This window comes from Panthera uncia (genome assembly GCF_023721935.1).
Source record: "Panthera uncia isolate 11264 chromosome E2 unlocalized genomic scaffold, Puncia_PCG_1.0 HiC_scaffold_19, whole genome shotgun sequence".
Lineage (NCBI taxonomy): Eukaryota > Metazoa > Chordata > Mammalia > Carnivora > Felidae > Panthera > Panthera uncia.
In genome coordinates, this window is record NW_026057588.1 from 9,635,026 (window position 1) to 9,657,349 (window position 22,324).

General features: G+C 54.4%; 1 protein-coding gene across 1 annotated transcript in view; it reads left to right on the forward strand.

The window, feature by feature from the left end:
- The first annotated feature begins 2,013 nt into the window (after positions 1–2,013).
- The window catches only part of PRKD2 (protein kinase D2), a 37,564-nt gene continuing 17,253 nt past the window's right edge, over positions 2,014–22,324 (forward strand). The window contains exons 1-10 of the mRNA XM_049621087.1: positions 2,014–2,906; positions 5,008–5,146; positions 9,769–9,900; positions 12,986–13,140; positions 13,237–13,459; positions 15,080–15,157; positions 15,237–15,390; positions 19,047–19,164; positions 19,916–19,993; positions 20,800–21,058. Coding sequence (XP_049477044.1) covers positions 2,667–2,906; positions 5,008–5,146; positions 9,769–9,900; positions 12,986–13,140; positions 13,237–13,459; positions 15,080–15,157; positions 15,237–15,390; positions 19,047–19,164; positions 19,916–19,993; positions 20,800–21,058 — 1,576 coding nt within the window. The 5' untranslated portion in view covers positions 2,014–2,666. The remainder of the gene's footprint in view (positions 2,907–5,007; positions 5,147–9,768; positions 9,901–12,985; positions 13,141–13,236; positions 13,460–15,079; positions 15,158–15,236; positions 15,391–19,046; positions 19,165–19,915; positions 19,994–20,799; positions 21,059–22,324) is intronic.

A 22,324-nucleotide genomic window follows, 5' to 3' on the forward strand; every position in this document is an offset into this window, starting at 1 on the left:
CGTTAGACCAAGTTACAGAAAACGGGGTGCGGGCGGGGGGCTGCTCAGGGCCTCCAGAAGGCCATCAGAATTTGTACCCAGTCCTGTGGGACTCCCTCTGCACACCCCTGGCCCTCGGCACGGTCTGTACAACGCGCCCAACGCTAACGCCCACCCCCTGGGTGGTCAAGGGCTGTGCCCCAGTGCCCACAGTAGGACCTGGCTCCTGTCGGGGCCCTGGGAACGCTTGAAGAAGGATGCAGGTTGGCAGATGGCCATCAGGTGACACTGACAGGAGCCTAACTGTGAGCTCCACGTGGCCTTGTTCACCCCTCATCCCTCTGGGCTCTGAGCAGCTTCCCCAGGTGGTGGTTTGGGTTTTCACTCCAGCCTCAGACTTCCTTCCTTCCCCAGCCCCAGCCGGCCCAGCCCCCGGATGTGGTGGCAGTCGCTACTGTACCGACGACCTCAGCTGCCCCTGGCAGCCCTTCACCAGGAAGGGGGGCCCGTCTCGAGGCCCCCAGCCCCAGCCAGCCCTGCTGGTCTGGAACGCAGGCGGGCAGGTGGCCCATCTCTACTGGGATGTCTTGGAGCTCAAAGCCAGGCCTTGAACCTTCAGTGAAGGGGATGGGGGCGGTAGCAGCTTCAGTGGTGATCTCGGACGAGTCTTAATGCCCCATGGGGGATTCTGTTTCCTGAACGTAAACTAATGGCAGCCACTCTTCTTCTTAGCTGGGGAAGAGAAATCGAGTCTGAATCGCTCCTAAACAGGCTGGAGGAACTGTTTTAGGACAAGCCTGGCACATAGTAGGCCAGCATTCAATGCTTCCCGAGACGACTGACTGAATGAACATACTCTACTTAACCCCTGAGTGCTCGAGATGCCTACCCCTTTATTTGTGCAAATTACAGTGATGGCCACCACCTACTGAACCTCAGCTGTGTGCCAGGGCCATCATACAACCTCATTAATCCCCACAAAGACCCTCTGGGGTCAGTCCTATCACTGTCCCACCTAACAGATGGAGAAACAGGCCCAGAGAGGGGAAGCCACTCACCTAAAGGCACACAGACACATGCACAGTTCCCCCAGGAGAACAAACTGTTCTCCCTCTATGAGGTGGGGGTGGGGGTGTTGTCTTCCCAGGTTGCTATGGCCCTTTCAGGCAACCCCCCCCCCCCCCAACTCCCGGTCTGTGGCTCTCCACTCCTGAGGGCTGGGGCGGAGTGGCGAGCTGATTAAAGGAAACTACATCCCTTCTCTGTCGCCCCTGGGTCTGACTCTCCCTGCACAGATAATCCAGCTCCAGCCCCTCCAGGTTTCTCCATGCACCTTGCCAAGATTGCCAGAGACAGACATGAGTCAGGGTCCTTCTGCCCATCTGGAGACCTCTGCCTTCCCACTTGTGTAGCGGGCTTGTGGGGGGGGGGGGGGGCTCTCCGCCCCCCCCCCCCCGGGGGGGGGGGGGGGGGGGGGGGGAGGACGACGATCTGAGAAGAGGCGGACCGAGTTCAGAGATCCCGGAGCGGGCTGGACCTGACACCAGTTTCCCACCCTTTCCCCTGCGGTGGGCGCCGGATGCCGGCCAGGCTAGACGGGCCCCCTTCCTTAAAGGGCCAGGCGCCTCCTCAGCCCGGGCCCCCGCGACCTGTGGCGGGGATGAGGGTGGCTCGCCCCTCCTCTCCAACTCTGGGAATAGTTAACTTTCTAGACTCGGGTGTGTTGGGGGGTAGGAATCGGTCCCGGATCTCTGCCCTGCCCTGCATCTCGCACCCCAGACTCCCGGACAGGGGCAGGAGGGGCAGGTGACGCCCCCACTCGGAGGTGCCGGGCCCGCCCTCTCCTTCCGCCCCCGGCCCCTCGACAGGCTCCGCCCATCTCGACGTCACCGAGGCCCGCGCGGATTGGCCGACTGCGCCATCGCTCCGGACACTTCCTCCTGGGCCGCAGCCGCGGAGTTAAACTTTGGAGGGGGAAAAAGAGCCACCGGCGCCCGGCGCCGGGCGACCCTCCCTTGCCCCCCCCCCCCGCCCCCTCCACCGCCGCTGGGAACGCCCCCTTCTCCACGGCCCCCGACCGAACTTTTCTCCAACTTCTGAGACCCGTGAGATTCCCTCCTTAGTACCCCGGCCCTCAGGATCCCTTTGCCCATCCCTGGGCCCGTCGGATCCCTGGGATCCACTCGATCCCCGACTCAGAGACTCCTGTCCTCCACCCCCAGGGTCTGGTGAATCCCCTCGGGCCCCCTTCTTAATTGGATCCTCTTCTTAGAGCCATTGGATTCTGCGATCCTACTCCCCCCCACCCCCTCCGCCCGCTCTCTTCTCAAGCCTTTCTCTCCCCAAGGGGCCTCTGGATCCTGGGCTCTCCTGATCCCTGAGATCCCGACCTGCTAGGTTTTCTTGATTTCTTAGAATCTCTCAATCTCTGGGTGCCTCAAACCATTAGATCTCTCCTTTATGATTCCCGGGCGTCTGATCCACTGGATCACCCTTCTCTAATTTCCCAGGGTCCCGCCATCCTCGAGTGCCCTCAACCTGCTAGGTTTCTTTTCTCGTAGCCCCGGGATCCCCGCACTCCCGCTACCAGCTTACGAGCTCCCTTGGATCCAGTGACCCGGGGTCCCCGGACTCCTTCAGCCGGATCCCGGGTGGGCGCCGGGCGGCCGGTCCCGGGCCTCTCCCCTATGGCCGCCCCCCCCTCCCATCTCGCCGGGCTCCCAGGCTCTCCCGGGCCTGGGTCTCCTCCGCCCCCCGGCGGCTTGGAGTTGCAGTCGCCGCCACCGCAGCTGGCCCAGATCCCAGCTCCGAGCTCCGGGGTCTCCTTCCACATCCAGATCGGGCTGACCCGCGAGTTTGTGCTGCTGCCCACCGCCTCCGAGCTGGCCCACGTGAAGCAGCTGGCTTGCTCCATCGTGGACCAGAAGGTGAGGGTGCAGCGTTCCTCATCCACCTTGGGGAGAGGTCTGCAGGGGGCGGGGCGCTGCCAGAGGTGGCCTGGAGCCCGGCATAGGGGAGGGAGAAGAAGGACGATTGAACCTTGGGCGACTGGGAGGTGGGGGTGGGGCATTTAGCCCCCAGTTGCCTCCTCACCCCACTCTCCTTTTGAGGGAGGCCAGGGCAGGGGTGGGGTGCTCCAAAGGTCTCCCCAAGTTGCGTGTCCCTGTATGTTGTTGTTTTCTGCAGCCAGCAGGGAGGAAGGGAGAGGCCAGCTGGGTGTAGAGTGGGAAGGAAGGGGCCGGTGGGGTGAGCAGATGGGGGACCTCCGCATTCAAGCCCATCCCCGACCTCCCATTTGGTGGAAACAGTAGAAATCCAAGCCGCACTGGCTGGGGCTATCGGGTGACACGTGTGGGTGTGGGCTCTTGCACTAGCTGCCGTGGGGTAAGTGAGGTCTCAGAGCCCAATCGCTGCCCTCCCCCAGGCCTGAGATGTGTGTGGTGGGGCCAGCACCTCTTTGGAAGCCCCAGAAGCTCTGGGGACTCTGTCCCCACTCCTCAGGTCTGATACTGGCCTATTAAAACAGGCCTTCCCCAACCCCAGCCTTACCTCGGTGAGAAGCTGGGGATCACGGCCGAGAGGGAATCAGGTGGCACTCAATGCGTGAATTCTAGAACGTCAAAAGTTAGGATAGTGGGATTCTCTGTTGTTGGAGTTCGAGACTGTAAAAATGTTAGAATATTAGATTCCTGGGCTGCTGGAATCCTAGACTGTGAACATGTTAGACTTTTGGAATGCTGGGTTGTTGCAATCCTAATGGTAAAATATTCAAACACTAGAATCCTTGTGTATTAGATTCCTAGAACATGAAAATACCAGACCGTGCTACTCTGGGGTGGTGAAATCCTCAAACATAGAATATGTTCGAACCTGAGATAGATGTATATAATACTATCATGTGAGCATGTTGGAATCCCAAAATGTCCACGTTCCAGAATCTTCTCAGACCCCTGATAATGAATTCTTTGGGCTTCCGAGAAACCTCAGGAACTGAGTCAACTCCCCCATTTTACAGACAAGGCAACTGACACCTAGAGAAAGCCCCCTCTCCCCCCCCCCCCCCCCCCCCCCACCTACCCGACCAAGCAGCCAGGGCCTAGGCCCTGTCACCTGAACCCTCTCCCAGCAGACAAGAACACATGGGGCTTCCTTCACCCTCCACCCAATCCCCAAACCCAGAGGCCTAGTTTTCACACCCAACTCAGCGGCTCTGTGAGAAAACTGGGTGGGGGTGGGATAGGTTGGAGGACAGATTGCCCCCTGGGGGTGATTTGTCGGGGGGCGCTCACATCTTCTGCCTACTCCCTCAGGCCTCACCCCCGTTTTGTTGTGCCTTCTCTGTCCAGGTGTGGCACGTCCCTTCCCTTCTTTCCAGCTGCCCCACCTGGGCTGTTTCACTTTCCGTTCTACCAGGTTTCATTTCCTGTCCCCCCCCCCCACCCCAGCAACCAACCAGCCCAAGCTAGGGACTGGGACACCTGGGTCCTTTGGGCGTTGGGTGGGGGGGGCACCCTCCCTACCTCCAGCTCCCTTGAGCCCTAGCCTTCCTGCCGCCACCCCCGCACCCCCCAGATGTCCTAAATCCCCTTCTTCCAGCTGGCCCCACCCTAGTGCTGGGCTTGGAGCCAGGTAACAGGGACAATAGATCCAGGAAGGAAGCTGGGGAGGCGGGGAGAGTAAAGGAGCGGGTGTTCGCTTAGCCCCTCACCACACACACCCACCCGCCCCCCTGGAAAATTCTAGATGCCCACCCTCCCAGAGCCACTCTCCCTCCCACCCTAGTTTCTCTGTCCGGCCACCAAACTCTGTCAGCGGTGCTGTCTCCCAGCACACCTGGGGCCCTGGCACCCCGCCCGCCTGAGCTTCGAGCTGGAGCTGCATCGGGGAGGGAGCAGGCAGGAAGCTAGGGCTGCGGGGTCTCTGTTTCCGGGGGAAGCAGCCGGCCCTGCCCTGGGAGCCTTCCAGACCGCCGCTGAAGGCAGCTCGGGGAGCCTTTCTCGGTCACCGCCTCCCTCTCCCGCCCCTCAGTTCCCCGAGTGTGGCTTCTACGGCCTTTACGACAAGATCCTTCTCTTCAAACATGACCCCACGTCGGCCAACCTCTTGCAGCTGGTGCGCTCAGTTGGAGACATCCAGGAGGGCGACCTGGTGGAGGTGGTGCTGTCGGGTGAGCGGTGGAGGCCCCCCTATGGGCGCAGCCTGTAGCTGGGGGTGGGGACGGGGCGCAGTGTGTGTGTGTGTGTGTGTGTGTGTGTGTGTGTGTGTAGAGGGGGGGAACGGATAGAGGTGAGACGGGACATCTGGAGGAGGGAAAGGGAGAGGTGGGCCCAGAAACCTGCTTCTTAAAGTCGGGGGCCAGTGGTTCCAAGCCCTGGTTGCAAATTAGAGTCCCCTCTGGAGCTTTCACAAACCACGGCCTGGGAAGGAGTAAATATATTGTGCGGGTACCCCAGCAACATCAGTGAATCTCGCACTTCCTAATGCCGAAAGCTGAAAGACGCTAGACATCAGACTACGTATGTTATCATTTCCTCGAGGAAGCACCGAGACGGATGCGATCGCTATATGGTGTTAGGAGGGAGGAACGTGGGTGCCTCCGGAGAAGATAGAGTGTGGGCCAGGAGGGAGATTTCTGGGGACTGATTCCAACTTCCATTATTTATCAAGATGTTGGTGACGGGGTGTGTGCAGTCTGACCGTTCACTGAGCCGCGCACTTGAGATGTGTCCTTGTCTATCCATGCCTCACCCCCCCCCCACCCCCCGTGAAATGCTAAATGGAATCAGACTCTGCGGGGTTAGATGTAGTGTGGGCACCTGTATTTTCAGCCGGAACTTAGCTACCCACTAGCCGTTCGCATTAAAAAACGAATTTTTTTAATGTTTATTTATTTTTGAGAGAGACAGAGCATGAGCGGAGAGGGGCAGGGAGAGAGGGAGACACAGAATCCGAAGTAGGCTCGGAGCTCCCGACGCGGGGCTCGAACTCACGAACCTTGAGATCGTGACCTGTGCCGAAGTCATACCCTTAACCCACTGAGCCACCCAGGCGCCCCATCCTGAGTCCATTTCTTACTACCTCCTCTAGTCCATGAGGCCGTCACCTCCTGCCCAGACTGTTGGAGTAGCTCATAAGTCAGATCATGACACTTGGCTGCTCAGAATCCTCCCATGGCTCCCCATTACCCTTGGAATAAAATGTGTACTCTCCTAAAATGGTCTTAAGGGTGTCCATGATCTGGCCCCTGCCAATTTCCCAAATTCATCTGTTACACTGTCCTCACTTTTCTTTGATCTGGCGGAGCTGGCCTGTTCTCTGTCCCTTGAGCAAGCCAAGCTGTCCCCCGTCTCTGGGTCTGTGCACTTGTCCCCTGTGCCTCCCTCCCTGCCCTGTCTTCTCACAGTTACCTCCTTCTTGTTATTTGGATCTGAGCTTAAGTGCCATTTCTTCCAGTGTCTGAAATTCCCTTGTTTATTTGTGTGTGCATGTGTTTTGCCTGTCTCCCCGAAAAATGTCAGCTCCCCGAGAGTGGGGTGTAAATCTGTCTTGTTCATAGCTTTACCCGGAGTATGTAAACGGTGCTTGGCACACAGAAGAGAGTCCCCTTTCTGTCACACAATAACAAGGAAAATAGCTCAATATTAGACTGAATTTCGGGAGTGGGGCAGGGGTAGGAAAGAGAATGAGAGTTAGTTTAAAAATGAACCTTTAGGGGCTCCTGGGTGGGTCGGTCGGCTAAGCATCCAACTTTGGCTCAGGTCATGATCTCTCAGTTCATGAGTTCAAGCCCCATGTTGGGCTCTGTGCTGACAGCTCGGAGCCTGGAGCCTGCTTCGGATTCTGTGTCTCCCTCTCTCTCTGCCTTCTGCATTCCTCCCTCACTTGCACTCTGTCTCTGTCTCTCAAAAATAAACATTAAAAAAATTAAAAAATAAATACATAAATAAAAAATAAAAATGAAACTTTAAAAATAAAAGCTAATGGGGTGCCTGGGTGGCTCAGTTGGGTAAACACCCGACTTCAGCTCAGGCCATGATCTCAAAGTTCGTGAGTTCGAGCCCCACGTCGGGCTCCATGCTGACGGTACAGAGCCTGCTTGGGATTCTCTCTCTCCCTCTCCCTCCCTCTCTCTCTCTCTCTCTCTCCCCGCCCCCATGCCCCTTCCCCTCACTTGCTCCCTCTCTCTCTCTCAAAATAAATTAAGAAACTTAAAAAAAATCATTCTAAAATAAAATGATTTATTCTAACCATTCTAACCGTTCTTGAGCAACTTTCTATGTGGTCTGTTTAAAGAGCACTGTTTAAAATTTTTTTTTAATTTAAAAAACTTAAGGGGCCCCTGGGTGGCTCAGTCAGTTAAGCGTCCAACTCTTGATCTCAGCTCAGGTGTTAATCTCAGGGTTGTGAGTTCAAGCCCCTACTTAAAAAAAGAGAAAAAATTTTGTTAACGTAAAAAAAAAAAATACGGTGTGCTTGACTGACTCAGTAAAACATGTGACTCTTGATCTCAGGGTTGTGGGTTCGAGCCCCACATTGGGTGTAGAGATTACTTAAAAACAAAATCTTAAATAATAATAATAAAAGAACAGTGTTTTCAATGCTTTCCATATATTCATTTAGCCCTTAAGAAAGAATTTATAAACAGGGCACCTGGATGGCTCAGTCAGTTAAGTGTAAAACTCTTGATTTTGCCTTAGGTCATGATTTCACGGTTTTGTGAGTTTGAGCCCCAAGTTGGGCTCTGGGCCGACTCTGCAGAGCCTGCTTGGGATTCTCCCTCTCCCTCTCCTCCCCCTCCCAGCTCACGCTCTCTCTCTCTCTCTGTCTCTCTCAAAAGAAATAAATAAAAAATTATTTAAAAATGAATCTGTAAAGAATACTATTATGATACTGGGCATGTTCTTTCCTAGACACCTGCGTGGTTCCTACCCTTGCCTCCTTTTTGCCCTAATGACACCTTCTGAAGGAGGCCTTCCTCAATCACCTGTTTAACATTGTAACACTTACACCTTCCCTATCTCCCTTCCCTGCTTAATTTTTCTCCTAAGCACTTATTGACTTCTGGCCTGCTGTATGTGTGTGTGTATGTGTGTGTGTGTGTGTGTGTGTGTGTGTGTGTGTATACATATATATATATATATAGAAAGAGAGAGAGAGAGTAGTTGTAACTTATTTCTGGGATATAGATATTGTATAAACATATATACATAATTTGCTATATATATATATACACACATATATATGTATATGTGTGTATATATATATGTGTGTGTGTGTGTGTGTGTGTGTGTGTGTGTGTGTGTGTATTTATATGTAATTTTATGCTAGGGAAAACCAGAGCCCGCAACTCATGTTGGTCCTCAATAAATATTTGTCCCGTTATTGAGATAGGAAACAATTGCTTGACAGTTTGTTTTTTTAATTATTTGAGCATAGTTGGCACAAGCTGTATACTTTATTAGTTACACAGTTCAGCGAGGAAGTAAGCACAGTGCTAAAAGCATGAACTTTGGAGCTGCACTGGCCTGCGTTCGATTTCAAGTTCCACAGTTTGCAAGCTGTGTGACCTTGGGCAAGTTGTTTGACCTCTCTGTGCTGCCATCTTCTCATCTGGAAAATGGGGACAATGGCAGGATGTATCTCCAGGGCTCTTGAGACAACTGAATTCATTCTTTTATTTTATTTTTTAAGTTTGTTTATTTATTTGATAGAGAGGGAGAGAGTACCAGCAGGAGAGGGCAGAGAGAGAGAGGGAGAGAGAATCCCAAGCAGGCTCCCCACTGTCAGCACAGAGCCCTAGGCACGACGCGGTGAGATCATGACCTGAGCCAAAGTCAAGAGTCTCAACCGACCGAGCCCCCCCAGGTGCCCCTGAATTTGTTAGTATTTTAAAATACTTGGCGCAGTGCCTGGCACAAGGTAACTGCTAGATTGGGTGATTGTTAAATAGGAATATTTATATTTTCTTTATTTTGGGGGTCTGCCCCCGCTTACTAGAGGCTAGGAAGGGAGTTTGTTTTGTTCTATGTGGTGTCCCTAGCACCTAGGACAATACTCGGTGAATGTTTGTTGGATTTCCATTTTAAAGTTTATTTATTTATTTTAATTTATTTTGAGAGAGAGAGAGCAAGCGGGGAAGGGGCAGAGAGAGAGAGGGAGACAGCATCCCAAACAGGCCGGGGGGCTCTCAGCCCAGAGTCCCAATGCAGGGCTCTAACTCACGAACTGTGATATCGCGACCTGACCGGAAATCGAAGAGTCCGAAGCTTAAACAACTGAGCCACCTGGGCGCTCCTGTTGGATTTCCCTTTTAAAGATGAGGACATTGAGATAATAGGTATTTGTTTTTTCTCTTGAGGCTCGAGCTCTATCCTAGACCAAGTAGATCGCAGACTCTGAGGATGAGACTTAGGCATCTGTACTTTTAAATTTGATTTAAAAATGTTTAACTGTGAAATATTCGTAACATAAATTTACTGTGTTAACCATTTGTGCGTCTCCTGTTCAGTAGTGTTAGTTACATTCACGCTTCCCTGCAACCGTCTCCAGGAGTGTTTTCATCTTGCAAAACTGAATCTCTGTATCCGCTCAACGCCTCCCCAGTCCCTGGCATAGGTGTGTGCCCCGGTGGTGAAACTGGGATTTGAACCCAGGTAGAGTGTAGTATGCGAGTAAATGAATGAAGGCAGGCAAGATGAAGCCTTGCAGCCGGGAGGACTGTGAGAAACCCAGGACCCTACAGCCTCCGCTGCCCCGGCTCAATCTTCCACCTCCCCCTGCTGCCTGCAGCTTCGGCCACCTTCGAGGACTTCCAGATCCGCCCCCACGCCCTCACCGTTCACTCCTACCGAGCGCCTGCCTTCTGCGATCACTGCGGGGAGATGCTCTTCGGCCTTGTGCGCCAGGGCCTCAAGTGTGATGGTGAGGGGAGAGGGGCTGGAGGCGGGGCCAAGGGGTAGGGGGCGGGCAGGAGGGTGGGGCTGGGGTGGGGTTCAGGTGTAGCTCGGGGGGCAGAGGCAACGGCCGGGAGGCACCGCGGGGGGGGGGAACGGGGGGGGGGGGGGGAGGCGGGGCTTGGGCGAGGGGCGGGGTCTGGGGTGGGGCTCAGCTCCGGAGGAGGAGCCTGAGAGGTGGAGCTCCGAGGGAGAGGTAAAAGGGGGAGGAGCGTGGGAGAGGAAAAGGGGAATGGGCGCGGGGTGGGGGGGGGGGGGAAGAAGGCGGAGCCTGCAACTGGGATCGACCAGAGAAACCGCCAGTAGGAGGTACATATTAAGGGATATTTGGAAGGAATTCCTGTAAGGGAATTGTAAGCCCCTGTCAGGGGGAGGCTGGCTAAGCAACTCTGAAATCCATAGGGCAGCCGGTCAGGAAGGGCAGGCAGAAGCTGAAACTGCTGTTCACTGGCAGAATTTCTTCATCTGAGAGATCTCACTTCTGCTTTTCAAACCTTTCTACGGAGGGAAACGGGCCTACCCAGCCTAACTAGGACACTCTCCCTCACTTCAAGTCATCCGATTGCCGACTTGATTCACATCCACCAAACACCTTTACCAGGAGTCCCTACATTCGTGCCGGAATTACCGAGGATGCTAACCTAGCCAATTTGACACAGGCACCTGACCATCAGAGTCCGGTCCTTATTGACTTGGCGCCTCAGTGGGCCAGGGCTGTCATAACCAAATACCACAGGCCGACTGGCTTAAACAACACGTATTTATAACTCAGAGTTCCAGAGGCAGGGAAGTTTAAGATCAAGCTTCGGACAGGGTTTGGTGCCTGGTGAGGACCTTTTCCTGGCTTGCAGATGGCTGCTATCTTGCCGTGTGCTCACAACTTCTGAAAGGTCTTCCTTTTATAAAAGACCCCAGTTGCCTGGGATCAGGGCCCCACCTTTATGCCTTCATTTAATGTTAGTTATCTCCTTAAAGGCCCATCTCCAAATACAGTCACATTGCGGGTTAGGGCATCATCCTATGAGATTGGAGGGGTGGACACATGTTCAGTCTACAACAAGCACCCATGCACATGTCTTTAATTTGATCATACTTAAAAAAATAAATAAATAAAGGAACACACAGTGTTCCTTTAGCCCAAATGTCTCAAGGTTAAGCCCGAGTGTCAAGTTCCACGGGTCCACTCTTCCTATCTTTGATGCTTCTGAGGGAGAGCGTTGAGATCTCACCCCACCTGCAGAGGAAGGTCGCACACCCGCCTTGACTCTACGCACAGCAGCGGAAGACCATCCGTTGTTCGAAGACCGTCTGCCCCGCCATTGTTTGTTCAACGTGAGCCTCTATTAGAGGCATGTTTTCCGATATTCCGTCATCCAAGGATCTCCAGCTTTGCGGCTGTCATGCTCAAATGGAAATCTAGAGTCTGGAACACCAGATGACCTACAGAATGGACCAGAGTTGTTACCGTGCAGCCCTAAATAGACTTGTGGCGTTTAAGGACTCTTCGGATAAGAGCCATATCAGGCCTGCGGAAAACCGATTCCGTGCGTTCAGAGCTGCTGTCAATATTGCTCTCATGCACACACCGTATCCAACGCTTTTTTTTTTAAGCTTTTTTATTTTGAGGACACCATATCCAACTCTTGACGTCCTGGCATCTGGAAGGTTTCTTTAACGTTTATTTTTGAGAGAGAGTGCCCACGCGGGCACTCACACACACAGTTGTGCGTGGGGAAGGAGAGAGAGAATCCCAATCGACGCGGGGCTCGATCCCACAAACCACGAGATCAGCTCAGCTACCGGCCTAGAAGGTTCTGGGCCAGGTAAAGAACCAGGAGCAGGTGAGGCGCTCCTGTCAGACTTGACACCTTCCGATGAGGGTTTGATTCTACCTTGATACTCACACACGGAATCACGGATGAAACTCTGAAATTCCAATGAAGGACATGAGTGAATAAAGGTCAACGCTGGAAAGGGTTTCCCTGTGCACAACGGCCATTTGCCATCCTGAAGCTTTTCTGGTAGCACCACCTTTGGGAAAGCCCATGACCGCCGGGCTGCCAGAAGACAGGCTTCACGAAGCATTCCCCAAGGAGCTTCCAAAGGCGGGAGGAACATTCTCCACTCCAGAACAGAGCGCTGTCTTGGAATCATTTGGAGTCACTGGAGGTGTACTAGAGTAAGGCTTCGGGAAGCCTCTTAGGAAAACAAGCTGAGTCTGTCCAGGCTTTCATGGACGAGGATTTTTATTTATTTATTTTTATTAAAATTGTTTTTCTTTGAGAGAGAGTCGCCGGGGGTGGGGGGAGGGGCAGAGGGAGAGACACAGAATCCGGATCAGGCTCCAGGCTCTGGGCTATCAGCCCAGAGCACCCCCCCCCCCCTCGGGGCTTGAACCCATGAACCTCCAGAACCTCCAGATCACGACCTGAGCCGAAGCCCCGAGCTTGACGGACCTGAGCCCCCCAGGCCCTCCTGCTGTTCAGTCTTCTGCTTCCTTATCCTGTAACTTACATCCAATACACTGTAACTTACATCCAATACCGTGCTTGCTCTGGCAATGAGCATCCGCGAATTGGAGCGATACGGAGACGAGGAGCATGGTCCCCGCACGAGGATGACAGGCACATTCGTACACGTTCCGTATGAAAAAAGGGATGAGGGGATAGAAGGAAGAGAACAAAATATTGGCGTCCGCATATGTCGGAATAAGGAAGACACACAGTCCTTGCTCGTGCACTCTTCGTTTGTGCCGCTGGTCACGTGGTTGTGGCCCCCTTCTTCCACGACCCAATCCACATGCCCTGGGCCCTCAGTGAGCACCTCACCCGCTCCCGGTTCTTCGCCTGGTCCAGAACCTTCTAGGCCAGTAGCAGTTCCACCTGAATTGAGTCCTTGTAACTTTTCATTGGCTTTAATGGCACTACCAGAGGGCCCTCCGGAGAGATCTACTGTATTTCCGATCCACGGAAAAGGAAAGAGGGGGGTGGGACAGAGCGTTAGAGCCCAGGCCTGGTGGAAACGTGTCTCTGATCGTCTGGCGCCCCCCGCAGGCTGCGGACTGAACTACCACAAGCGCTGCGCCTTCAGCATCCCCAACAACTGCAGCGGGGCCCGCAAGCGCCGCCTGTCGTCCACGTCTCTGGCCAGTGGCCATTCCGTGCGCCTCAGCACCTCTGAGTCCCTGCCCTGCATGGCCGATGAGCTGGTGAGGGGCTGGGGAGTGGGCGGGCCGGTGGCGGTGGCCCGGGCGGGTGACAGGGCCCAGGCACTAATGCGTCGCTCCCGTCTTGCTGACCAATAGAGCCGGAGCACCACCGAGCTCCTGCCTCGCCGGCCCCCGTCCTCCTCCTCCTCCTCTTCTGCCTCCTCCTACACGGGACGCCCGATCGAGCTAGACAAGATGCTGCTCTCCAAGGTCAAGGTGCCGCACACATTCCTCATCCACAGCTACACCCGGCCCACCGTCTGCCAGGCTTGCAAGAAGCTCCTCAAAGGCCTCTTTCGCCAGGGCCTGCAGTGCAAAGGTCAGCGGGGCCCCCGCGGGGAGACAGACGGGGTCAGGGGTCAGACGCCCCCCTCCCGCTCCACCTCCCATTCGGCACATACATACACTGGCTTAGCAGCTTAGGGGTTCTCTCCCCTGGGCTCCCAGCAGGCCATAAGAATCCCACTATTCTGGGGGTGCCTGGCTGGCTCAGGCGGTAGGGCGCATGACTCTTGACCTCGGGGTTGTGAGTTGGAGGCCCGTGTTGGGTGTGGAGATTACTTAAAATCTTAAAAAAAAAAAAAAAAAAAATGGGGCAGCTAGGTGGCTCAGCCGGTTAAGCTCCTGACTTCAGCTCAGGTCCTGATCTCACAGCTGGTAAGTTCGAGCCCCGAGTCAGGCTCTGTGCTGATAGCTCAGAGCCTGGAAATTTAGCTTTATAAAGCCACTTAGCATGGAATTAAAACAATTTTTTTAATGTTTATTTATTTTTGAGAGACAGCAAGAGTGGGGGAGGGGCAGAGAGAGAGAGACACACACACACAGAATCCGAAGCAGGCTCCAGACTCTGAGCTGTCAACACAGAGCCCGACGTGGGGCTGGAATTCATCAACCTTGAGATCATGACTTGAGCTGAAAGTTGGCCGCTTAACTGACTGAGCCACCCAGGTGCCCTGCATGGAATTCTCAAATCGCAGATCTTGAGAATTCTAGAACCATGGAATGTTGGAAGCATAGGCTTCAGGAATTCTGGGCTGTAGGACTCAGCGAAAAGAACCACAGAAACTTTAGGTTCATAAAGCCTAGAACTACCAAATTATAGATTCTCAGAATACTGGAACTTTACAACCATCGGATTTGAGAATAATGGAAGCCTAGAAGCATCGCATGGGAACCATGGGATCCTAGAGTCCTAGAAATCTAGAACACGGAACTTTGAATTCTAAAATCTAGAAAATCAGAAATCTAGATCCATAAAAACTTAGAGCTGTCCAATTCTAGGATTCATTGGAACGAAAAAATTACAGAATCTTAGCTGCACACAGCTAAAGAACAATAAGAACATTAAGGTTTAGAATCTTAGGTGTATGGGATCCTGGAACCTTGGAATCATCAGATTCTGGAGTCTTCGCAGTCCAGAACTGTAGAGTCACTGAATTCTAGAATTTATGTATAGAAAACCCTAAAACCTTGGACATCAAGGAGCCTCAGCAGTCTAGAATCATAGAACTGTAGAATTGTAGATGTGTCAAGTTCTAGAAACTTGCATGTCAAAATCTGGAGTCTTAGAAATCTAGAATTGAAAGAAGGAAGGAAAGAAAGAAAGGGAGGGAGAGAGGAAGGAAGGAAGAGAGGGAGGAAGGAAGGAAGGAAGGAAGGATCATCCAGCCCAAAATATCCTTAGTGCCAGAGGCTGGGAAACCCTTTCCTGAGTGTTCAAAGTCCAGAATCATGGAATGGTAGACCCTATTACATTCTAGAATTTCAGAAGGAAACCGGCTCAAAGAGGGATAGCCAGAGAAGGTTCGGCTGGGTTTCCTGCCCCAAACAGCGAGCAGAGCATCTTTTGGGTCTGGGGGATAGGAGTCAAGATTCAGCCCTTACAGGTGACCTCTCTTTCCCCTGCCACCTGTCCGCTTGTTCCCTGTCCTCATACCAGACTGCAAGTTTAACTGTCACAAACGCTGCGCCACCCGCGTCCCTAACGACTGCTTGGGGGAGGCACTCATCAACGGAGGTGAGAGGCTGTGGGCTGGGCGGGAAGGGGGTGGGGGCAGGGCCGGGCGGAGGCCCCTCTGATGCCCCTGTGCCCCTAGATGTGCCGATGGATGAGGCCAGCGACTACAGCGAGGCTGACAAGAGCTCCCTCATGGATGAATCCGACGACTCCGGGGTCATCCCGGGCTCCCACTCGGAAAATGCCCTCCACGCCAGCGAGGAGGAGGAAGGCGAGGGAGGCGAGGCCCAGAGGTACCCAGCGCACCCTCGGGGGAAGGCCCTTCCTCTCGCTAGAATGGGTTGGCACCGCCCTGTAAATCTGCTAGGCACCCACACCTTTATTTTTCAACGTTACCTTTTCTCTTGAATAATGTGTATTGAAAAAAAAGTTTTCACAGACACGTCTTTTCATTCAGGTTGCATTTCCATTCAAAAGGCAGAGTGTCAAACACTCCCGCCTCCCAGCTGCTTAGCCCCGCTCCCTGGGGATCGCCCCTGGGATCGGCCGCTGGCGGGTCCTTCCAGAAACAGTCTGTGTTGCAAAGGGACAGTGCAAAGAATGAGAACATGGGGGTCTGGAACCAGACTGCTGTGTGACCCTTAGGCAGGAGACGACCCTCCCTAGGGCCTCAGTTTCCCCACCAGTAAGATGGGGATAAATTAGTACGTACCTTTGGGGACTGTCGTAAGGAGAAAATCAACAGATACAAACAAAGTGCCTAAAATAGTGCCTGGCACGCAGTAAGGGTTAAAAATGTTGGCTCTTCTTGGGGCGCCGGGGTGGCTTAGTCAGTTTCAGGTCACCATCTCGCTGTTCATGGGTTTGAGCCCCGAAGCCGCACGTCGGGCTCTGTGCTCACAGTGTGGGAACTGGCTTGGGATTCTCTCTGTCTTCCCCTTCCTCTGCTCACGTGCTCTCTCTCTCTCTCTCTCTCAAAATAAATAAACTTTAAAGTTAGCTCTTCTCAGAGAGAAAACTACCCATTTGCTTTTAACCACTTTGGCCTCAGATTGACTGGTATGGCCTGCACAAGCCCCTTCCCCTTTTGGTGCCTCAGTCTTCCCATCTGTAAAATGGGGAAGGGGAGAACCATCCCCAGGGACCCGACAGGCAGTGGCTTTCTTCTGGCATGGGAGCTCTAAAAAAATAATAGTAAGTTGCTCGATTATACATTTTTAAAAAGTTTAATTAACGAATGTATTTGTTTATTTATTCTGAGAGAGAGATTGTGAGAGAGAGAAAAAAAAAGCGCGAGTGGGGGAGGGGCAGAGAGAGAGAGGGAGAGAGAGAATTTCAAGCAGGCTCCTCCCGAACGGTGGCAGAGCCCGATGCGGGGCTCGAACCCACGAACCGGGAGATCGTGACCTGACCCAAAAATCAAGAGGCAGAGGCTTAACCAACTGAGCCACCGAGGCGCCCCTAATTATACATTTTAAAATTATAAAAGGAATTCATATTTATCCTGGACGTTATCTATTTATTTATTTATTTATTTATTTATTTTTAATTTTGTTAATGTTTATTTACTTTTGAGAGAGAGAGAGACAGAGGGTGAGCCGGGGAGGGGCAGAGAGAGAGGGAAACACAGAATCGGAAGCAGGCTCCAGGCTCTGAGCCGTCAGCACAGAGCGCGACGCGGGGCTTGAACCCACGAACTGCAGATTCATGACCTGAGCCCACGTCGGACGCCTAACCGACTGAGCCACCCAGGCGCCCCATGGACTATCTATATCTATTCATATATATATTGGACTCTACGCTCGGCGCTTGAGGGCAAGGATATTTGTGCGTTTTCCAGGTGCCTAGGCCGGGGCCTGGCTTCATACATGGGTGTGGAACCCCTGTGGGCCTAGGAGGGCAGGAAGGCGGCGGGGTTCCGGAAGCACAGGGCGCCAGAGGCTGCGAGCGCCAGGGCTAGGTCGGAGGTCCACCACTTACGCTGCCAGTCACGTCTGTGACTGTGCCTTCGTTTCCTCCTGGGGCGATGAAGGCACCTGTCTCGCGGGGTGATTTTCGGATTCTTGCTGGCTTTTAAACGGGGTTTTAAAGGATTCTCTCTGGGGGGGGGGAAGGGGGGGTGATCCCTTCCGGAGCCTGGGGAAAGATATTTGCATTTCCGTGTCTCTTTACTTTTAATCTCATCTTAAAATTTTTTTTTCAATGTTTATTTTTGAGAGAGAGAGCGTGAGCGGGGGAGGGGCGCGCGCGCACGCACACACACACACACACACACACACACACACACACACAGAATTCAAAGCAGACTCAAGGCTCTGAGCTGTCAAGCGGGGCTTGAACTCACAGACTAGGCGATCATGACCTGAGCCAAAGTCAGATGCTCAACCGACTGAGCCACCCAGGCGCCCCTAGTCTCATCTTTTAAATGTTTTCACTCTTTTGCATATGTTTTAGAATAATATTTATACGCTATCACTAATGCGTTGCATTCATACGGTAATGCGCATATAAATAGGAGTAACCTGTGGATTGAAACCGTCACCGAGGGAAGCATTTGTTCCTGAACTAAATCCTTCCCAGAAGGACCACGAGGATCACCGTCCCCACTTCTAGGCTAGAAGGTTGAGCCTCAGTGGCTTTGGCCAATAATGAGTAAGGGAAAGGAGCTGTGACGTCACCCCACAGGGCTGGGGCGGCATAAAGGTAGTGAAGGTGGTCAGCCACTTCCACGGTGCGTCGGTAAACATTTAATGAGCACCTACTGGGTTCTGGACTCCCAAGCATGACGGCAGTGAACCAAGCCTGTAAAACTCTCCAGCCTCATAGAGCAGACACTCTAGTTGGGGAGACCGGTAATAAACAGACACATCCGTAGCCTCAGGTATCGATAACTGCTATCAAAAGGAAATAAAAAATAAAGCAATGAGAGGGGGCAGAGAGTGAAGACATGTTGTTTTAGTTTGGGTCACTAAAGGAGGCCTCTCTGAGGAGGTGCCATTTGAAGAGATCTGAAGGAGGGGAGGAAGGGAGCCATGTGGATGATAGTTGGTGGAAGAGCCTACCAAGCAAAGGGAACAGCAAGTGCAAAGGCCCTGAGGTAGCGTCAAGCATGTTCCAGGAACAGCACGGAGCTTGGTGTGGCTGGAGCAGGGATGGGGTGGGAGACCAGGCCAGAGGGGGGGGGGGGGGATTGGTATGCAGGTCACAATGGCTGAAGAGAGTTTCTCACTGGTGCCACCTGACCCAAGCTGCCTGGAAGTTCAAATTCTCTTTCTGCCAGGGGTTTCCTGGGAGCGTTGAGCAACAGAATAACAGGGCGTCAGAGTTGGATCTTGATGGACTTGGGCCGCGTGGGGGTGTCGGGAGAGGCAGCCCGTTTCACAGACGAGGAAACCAAGTCTCAGGCAAAGGGAAGTGCCAGGGCCACCCGAATCCTGATTTAGTGCAGGGCTCAAGGGGTTGTTGGTTCTGGAGTCGAGTGTGTCCCTTAATCTCTCTCGGCCTTCGTTTTCCCTCTGTAGTAATAACATGGGCACAGATGAGGGCAAATGAGGCACAGAGAGGTTGAGTCACTTGCCCAGTGTTACACAGCTGGCTCCACAATCACCGGGCTCAATACTGATTAGCACTTTTTGGAGGCTCACTGTGTGCCGAGCACTGTGCTCAACCCCTTAAAAGGGTTTTCACTTCTCACAACAACCCCTTCGGGCGGAGAAACTGAGGCACATAGAGCTTGGGTGATACGCCGGGCAGCCTGACTTCCGAAGCCAGCCTTTTAATGTGGCCCTCTCAAGAGTTCCCTTCCTCCTTAAGGGAAACCTGGAAACCACCGAAGCGTGGCCCCCAACTCCCAACTCCTGCCGGCCCAGAGATGTGCCCCGCCGCCCCAGGTGCTCATGGGTATTTTCCACTGGTAACATCTCGCCTCTTCCTCCCCCCTCCCCCTCAGCTCCTTGGGGTACATCCCTCTAATGAGGGTAGTGCAGTCGGTGCGACACACGACACGGAAATCTAGCACCACCCTGCGCGAGGGTTGGGTGGTTCATTACAGCAACAAGGACACGCTGGTGAGTGGGCGGGGTGGGGCGGGGCTAGAGTTGGGGGCGGGGCAAGATTCGCTTGAGGGGGCGGGGCTGGATGGGTTGTGGTGGGCGGAGCCAAGGTGGAGGCGGGGCTAGATCAGAGGGATGGTTCTGAGGGAGGGAGGAGGGGCCCTGGGGGTCAGGGAAGAGGCGGGGCTAAGGACAAGGTTGGTGGGGGGGGCATGGGATCGGGAACCGGGAAGCTGGAGTTTGGGGCGGGGGCGAGAAGGGTTAAGGTTATAGAGGAGGGGATGGGGGGTAGGGAGTGCTGGGCCAGGCTAGAAGCATAACTAGAGGTAATTAAGGGGGGGGGTGGGATAATAGGGTGGTACCAGGTAGGGCGAAGTTGGAAGGGAGGGAACGGGAGGGCTTATAGTGGGGGGCAGGCAGGAGACAGGGGTGGGGCAGGGTTAGGGGCAGAGGAGCCAGGCTGGAGGCTGACCTAAAGTTAGAGAGGGGTTATGGGGCGGGGCAAAGTGGGGTGAAGCCGAAGCTAAGGAGGGAGAGGAGCGATCAATCTGAGAAGGGGATGAGGTGGGGGTGGGGCTGGAGTTAGAAATGGGCGGGGCCTTGCGGGAGGCGGAGCTAGAGTCAGAGTGCGTCCCCAGAGGCGGAAGGGGTGGGGCCTGCGGGGGCGGGGCTAGGGCTAGGGGCGGGGGTTGGCCCCGGGAAGGGCTGGAGCCCCAGGCGCGCCCAGGGCGCCCCACCTCACCCTCTGGGGCACCTCTCCCAACAGAGGAAGCGGCATTATTGGCGCCTGGACTGCAAGTGCATCACGCTCTTCCAGAACAACACGACCAACAGATACTACAAGGTGGCCCAGCTCCCCCAGACCTCCTCCACTCCTCTCCCCGTTGCCTGCCGGCTTGCTTGTCATCAGCAAATGGGCCCCGCTCGGCCCCATCACTTTCCAGCGGGGGACCCCGGGTGGCTTACCTCACCTCTCTGCGCCTCACGTCTCGCACCTCAAAGACTAGTCCTCGTCGCAGGGCTGCTGCCCCGAATTCAAAGATAACTGACTGAGAAGCAGTTAGCTGGGGGCCTGGCATGTGTTGAGGTCCCCCTTATCATCATTACTTTATAATGAATTAGTGGATTATTTAGTAGTATTGCTCACCACGTCCCGTGGCTGCCTTGGGCTCCAGGCTGTCTCCTCGCTGCGTCCTTGCTTCTGCCCTTGCCCCCACAGTCTTGGTGCTCCCTTGCTCTAAACCCTTCCATGGCTCCCCAGAGCGCTGGAGACAAAACCCGGGTTCCTCCCTGTGGCCCTTGAGGCCCCTCATGGCCTAGCCATAGCCTGATGTCCTTCATTTACTCTCATTTACAACTACTGTGTGCCGTGCACCATGCATGTGATGGGAATCGAATACGTCCCTTGAAAAGAAGCCTTTTCCCACCTCAGGGCCTTTGCACATGCTCTTTACACCATCCGCCACCGGCTGGCCTCTTCTTACCTTTCTGATCTCTGCTTCATGTAACTTCTGCCGGGAGGCTTTTCCTGACTCCTCTGCAGTCCAGGCCCTTCCCACTGACCCTGGATTCTGTGTGCTCTTCTGAGTAAGTGCGGAGCCCCAGGGTCCGCCTGGCCTCCTCACTGGTGCCGGTTGTGTGTCCTGCCAGGAAATCCCACTGTCAGAAATCCTCACCGTGGAGCCCGCCCAGAACTTCAGCCTTGTGCCACCGGGCACCAACCCCCACTGCTTCGAGATTGTCACTGCCAATGTCACCTACTTTGTGGGCGAGACGCCCGGTGGGGCCCCAGGGGGCCCCAGTGGGCAGGGGGCCGAGGCCGCCCGGGGCTGGGAAACGGCCATCCGCCAGGCCTTGATGCCCGTCATCCTCCAGGATGCACCCAGCACCCCGGGCCACACACCCCACAGTAAGTCCCCACCCTGGGCCCTGAGCGGATGGATCTGGGGGGGGGCTGGTGTGGGGTCCCAGGGAAGGGAAGAGCGAGGAAGAAGGCAGGGGATGGCACAGTGGAGAATGTGGCTTCTGGACTCAGCTGGCCTGGGTCCAAATCTCCATTAAGCCCGGACCCAGCGTGTGGCCTTGGACAGGTCACTTCCCTTGTCTGAATCTTGTCCCAGGTGGTGACAACTCCTCCAGATTGTGCGTTCAGACTATTTAATTCATGAATTTGCTGAGTGTCTTCTCTGTGCCCATCCTGTGCTGGACAGTACTGGGGACATAGCTGTGACCGAAACAGCCCAGGGCCTGCCCTCACCTGCTCAGAGTCCAGTAAGGGAGACAGACTTGTCCCCAGACAGTGACGACCCAGAGTGGGCAGGGCCCGGACAGGGGAGCCAGAGGGCTGTTAGGAGCTCAGGGGGGATGGTTAATCCAGCCTGGGTATCTAGGAGGGCTTCCTGGAGGTGGCAACATCTGAGTTGAGCCATGGAAGCTGAGGAAGGGTGAAAGAGGGGCAAGCAAATGGGAAATACTTCAAGCAGAGGGAAAAGATGATCAGAAAGTCCAAGGCCCCTGCCTTCTGGAGCTCAATCCAGAGTGAGTGACAGACACCGATCAGATCATCCTGTGTGAATGACCAGTGTGATGTAGAATGTGTTCCGGGGTAATGTGACATGGCCTCAGGAGGCATCTGAGCTGAGACTGAGTGTCGAGGAGGATTGAACTAAGTCCAGAGGCAGGGACACGCGTTCCTGGCAGAGGGGACAGAAAATGCAAGGCAGGAGCTGGGAGGGAACCTGCTGTATCCGAGGCCCAGCAAGGAGGCCAGGGTGTTGGGAGCACACATCATGGTGGGGGTTGAAGTCAAAGAAATAAACGATGGCCCGGTGCCTGTTAGGCCATTGAAGTGTCTTGGGCTTGCTCCTGAGGGCCCTGGGGAGCCATGGCGGGGTTTTGAGCAGGGGAAGGGCAGGCTCAGGTTGGTGCTTCAGCAAGCTCCCTCCGGAGGCTGGAGAGGAGAGAGCAGAACAGGGGCAGAGAGACCGTGGAGGAGGATGAAGGGCCAGGCCTGGAATGGGGAGGGGATAGATGTTCAAATGGCAGAAGGATCAGAAATGTCTGGCTCTGATTGGGTGGTCGGGTGGCGAGCTTAGGGGGAAGATGTTGGAATCAGTGTGTGCCTTCCCGCCGAGCCTCAGTTTCCTCCTCTGTAAGGTGGGATCGGCACACTTCC